Raw genomic sequence first — 2,542 nt, 5'->3', positions numbered from 1 at the left:
CACAGCGGCTTTCGCTTTCCTGTTTCCAGAGCTTCCAGGCGGATTTTCCTGCCGACGTGAAAGTGCAATCACACCGGGCAGGTGGTATAAAAAGCCGGGGAGATGGGGCACAAGGCACTCACACACAGAAAGCATCTCCTCAGGACGGCCACCAGCCCAGCAGTTCTACAGCCGAGAGAGACACCTGTGGCATCTCTGCATCGGGAATTTAGAGAATCCTGCCTGAAGGACTTCGATTCATCATCTCTGGCATCTTGTGCTGCAGCCTCCTCACCCCATTCTAACCCATCATCGAGCTCTTATCAACAAAATGTTGAGCCTCAGCTTCACGTCACTGCTTGTGTTGGGGGTCACCTTCGCGGCTGCCTTCCCGCAGGGTGCCCTGAAGAAGAGTTGCAGCCTGTCCATGTACCAGTCCCTCGTGCCCCACGAGGTTCTGAAGGCTGTGCAGAAGATGCAGGACCAGTTTGTGAGTACTGCTGGCAATAGGGGGCTGTGGGCAGGCAGGGGGCCAAGCAAGGGGGATGCTGAATTTGAAACCTGAGCTGGATGTTTTCTGCAGCAGTTTGGGGATGAGGATGATATTTTCAAAGGGAGTTTGGGGACATGAAGGATGCTGGGCCAAATTTCATCCTGATTTCAAATCTCTCAAGGCTGGCCATGGTTGCATAACCTCACAGAAGTCATGATGACAGTTTCTCAGTCTCTCTTGGTTTTTCCAGCAGGAGGACATCATGCGGCTGTCAGACCACAAGTGCAACACTAGACTCTTCCATCGGAAATGGAACACAGGCGACCTGTCGGTAAGAACCAGGTCACGCTGTAGAAAGGGGATATACCCCCACAGCTGGGACCTCTTGTCAGCTGTACTCGCTTCCACCCACACCCCTGAGCAGGTCTTCAAGACCCCCATCCTCCAGCCCATGGCCAGCCCTGGTGCTTTGGGACCCTACCCTAACCAAGACACTCCTGCCCACAGGTGCCTGACCGAGTGATGCTGGTGGAAGCCGAGGTGAGCCTCACCATTGCCATGCTGGAGCTCCCTGCCATCCCCAGCTTCGCCGAGACACGCCAGCAGCCCCTGGACTTCCTCAGCCATGTCCGGGAGGATCTGCGATGCTGGGTGAGTGCTTCCCCAAAGCTCCCCAGCCCCGTGCCAGCTCAGCAGCCCCAGTGCTGGTGACAGTGCCACGGGGCATCACCAGTCCTGACCCAGTCCTGCTTTCCTTGCAGATGTCCACAGAGGCTCCTTTGCACCAGCCCTCTGGGAGACTGAGGCACTGGCTGCAGAAGCTGCAGATGGCCAAGAAAACAGTAAGTCAGGCCAGCAGGGCGAGGGGTTTTCAGGGTGTGAGCAACCACACGGCTGTGTAGGGCTCACTGCACTCTGCTCCAATGCTAATCCACCTCTTTTCCCCACCACAGGAGACCACTGGCTGCCTCGAGGCCTCTGCCATCAACCGCCTCTTCCAAGTGCTGAACGACCTGCGGTGCGCTGCCCTCCGGGAGCGATGCACTTAGCCCCCACTGCGGTGTGCCAGCACTGCACAGTCTCACCAGCCCCAAAGGATGCTCAGAGGACTGGGAAAACCAACCTGTATTGCATCACTGGACTGTACATCCTATTTAAGCCTTTTTCTTCCTTATGTGAGCTCAGGGAACATTTTTTTACCGTTTTCTAAGTTATTGGGATTTATTTTGTAGTTCTAAATGGCTCAGGAGGAGGTAAAGAAATGCCCTTCCTGAAAGAACATGAATGAATATATTTATTGGATATCTTTGTTTTGCTGGTTTTCAAAATGTTTTTAAAGAAATCTATTTTTTTTACCTTCTATTTATTACGGAGTGTATCATGCATATTTTCCTGTATAAATTATTTTTTGATATGCTGCTTAATATGAAAAATAAAATGGATACCATAAGCAGACAAGCTGCCATCACGTGTTTTTCTACAATTTGCTATAATATCATCCCTTTGGAAAAGTGAGATTATAGAGGAGGCAAACAACCACCCAAGCCTGGGGACCACCCAAGGCCTGGTGACCCAAAAAGCAGAGGTTTTGGAGGCAGGAAGGGGAGGAGCATAGAGGAGCTGTTGTGTGCTTGGGGCTGGGGTAATTTCAGGTTGCCAGGTTGGGAAATTAGCTGCCAGCAGCTGAACCCTAGCATGGCCATGGCTTCCCACAAAGAGACAGCCAGGGACACCAACACCTGTCAGGAACTGCATCCCAGGTATTGCCCATGCATCCTTGCAAGGATATTGTCCAAATGAAACCTTCTTGCATTCAATTTGGGGATGCGGAGGAAAAAAAGCCTGAATGTTGGGCTCTTTGGGGGGATTTTATCACCTGGCCATGCCCCAGGTGGTACCCATCTGCTGTCACTTAATGGCAGAAGCAGCTCCTGAGGCAATGAAAACCCATCAGGAGGGAAATACCTTTGGGTCGACACAACAGACAGGCAGGAAAAGCCCCAGAGGTGAGTCTGGAATTGCACATGGACTCCCGGTGCTAGGTTACAGCAAGGCATGGCTCATCTCTCA

The 2,542-nt window shown here is 52.2% G+C and overlaps 1 protein-coding gene across 1 annotated transcript; it reads left to right on the top strand.

Annotated features, from left to right (window-relative positions):
• Window positions 1-310: 310 nt before the first annotated feature.
• LOC103801762 (interferon lambda-3-like) lies at window positions 311-1,521 on the top strand. The gene is made up of 5 exons (XM_009074191.1): window positions 311-469; window positions 726-803; window positions 980-1,123; window positions 1,234-1,314; window positions 1,426-1,521. Exons 1-5 carry the CDS (start codon window positions 311-313, stop codon window positions 1,519-1,521), a joined length of 558 nt encoding a protein of 185 aa, XP_009072439.1.
• The last annotated feature ends 1,021 nt before the right edge of the window (window positions 1,522-2,542 follow it).

Source organism: Acanthisitta chloris, unplaced genomic scaffold, assembly GCF_000695815.1.
Source record: "Acanthisitta chloris isolate BGI_N310 unplaced genomic scaffold, ASM69581v1 scaffold40734, whole genome shotgun sequence".
Taxonomy (NCBI): Eukaryota; Metazoa; Chordata; class Aves; order Passeriformes; family Acanthisittidae; genus Acanthisitta; species Acanthisitta chloris.
This window is presented reverse-complemented; position numbering and strand designations above follow the sequence as displayed.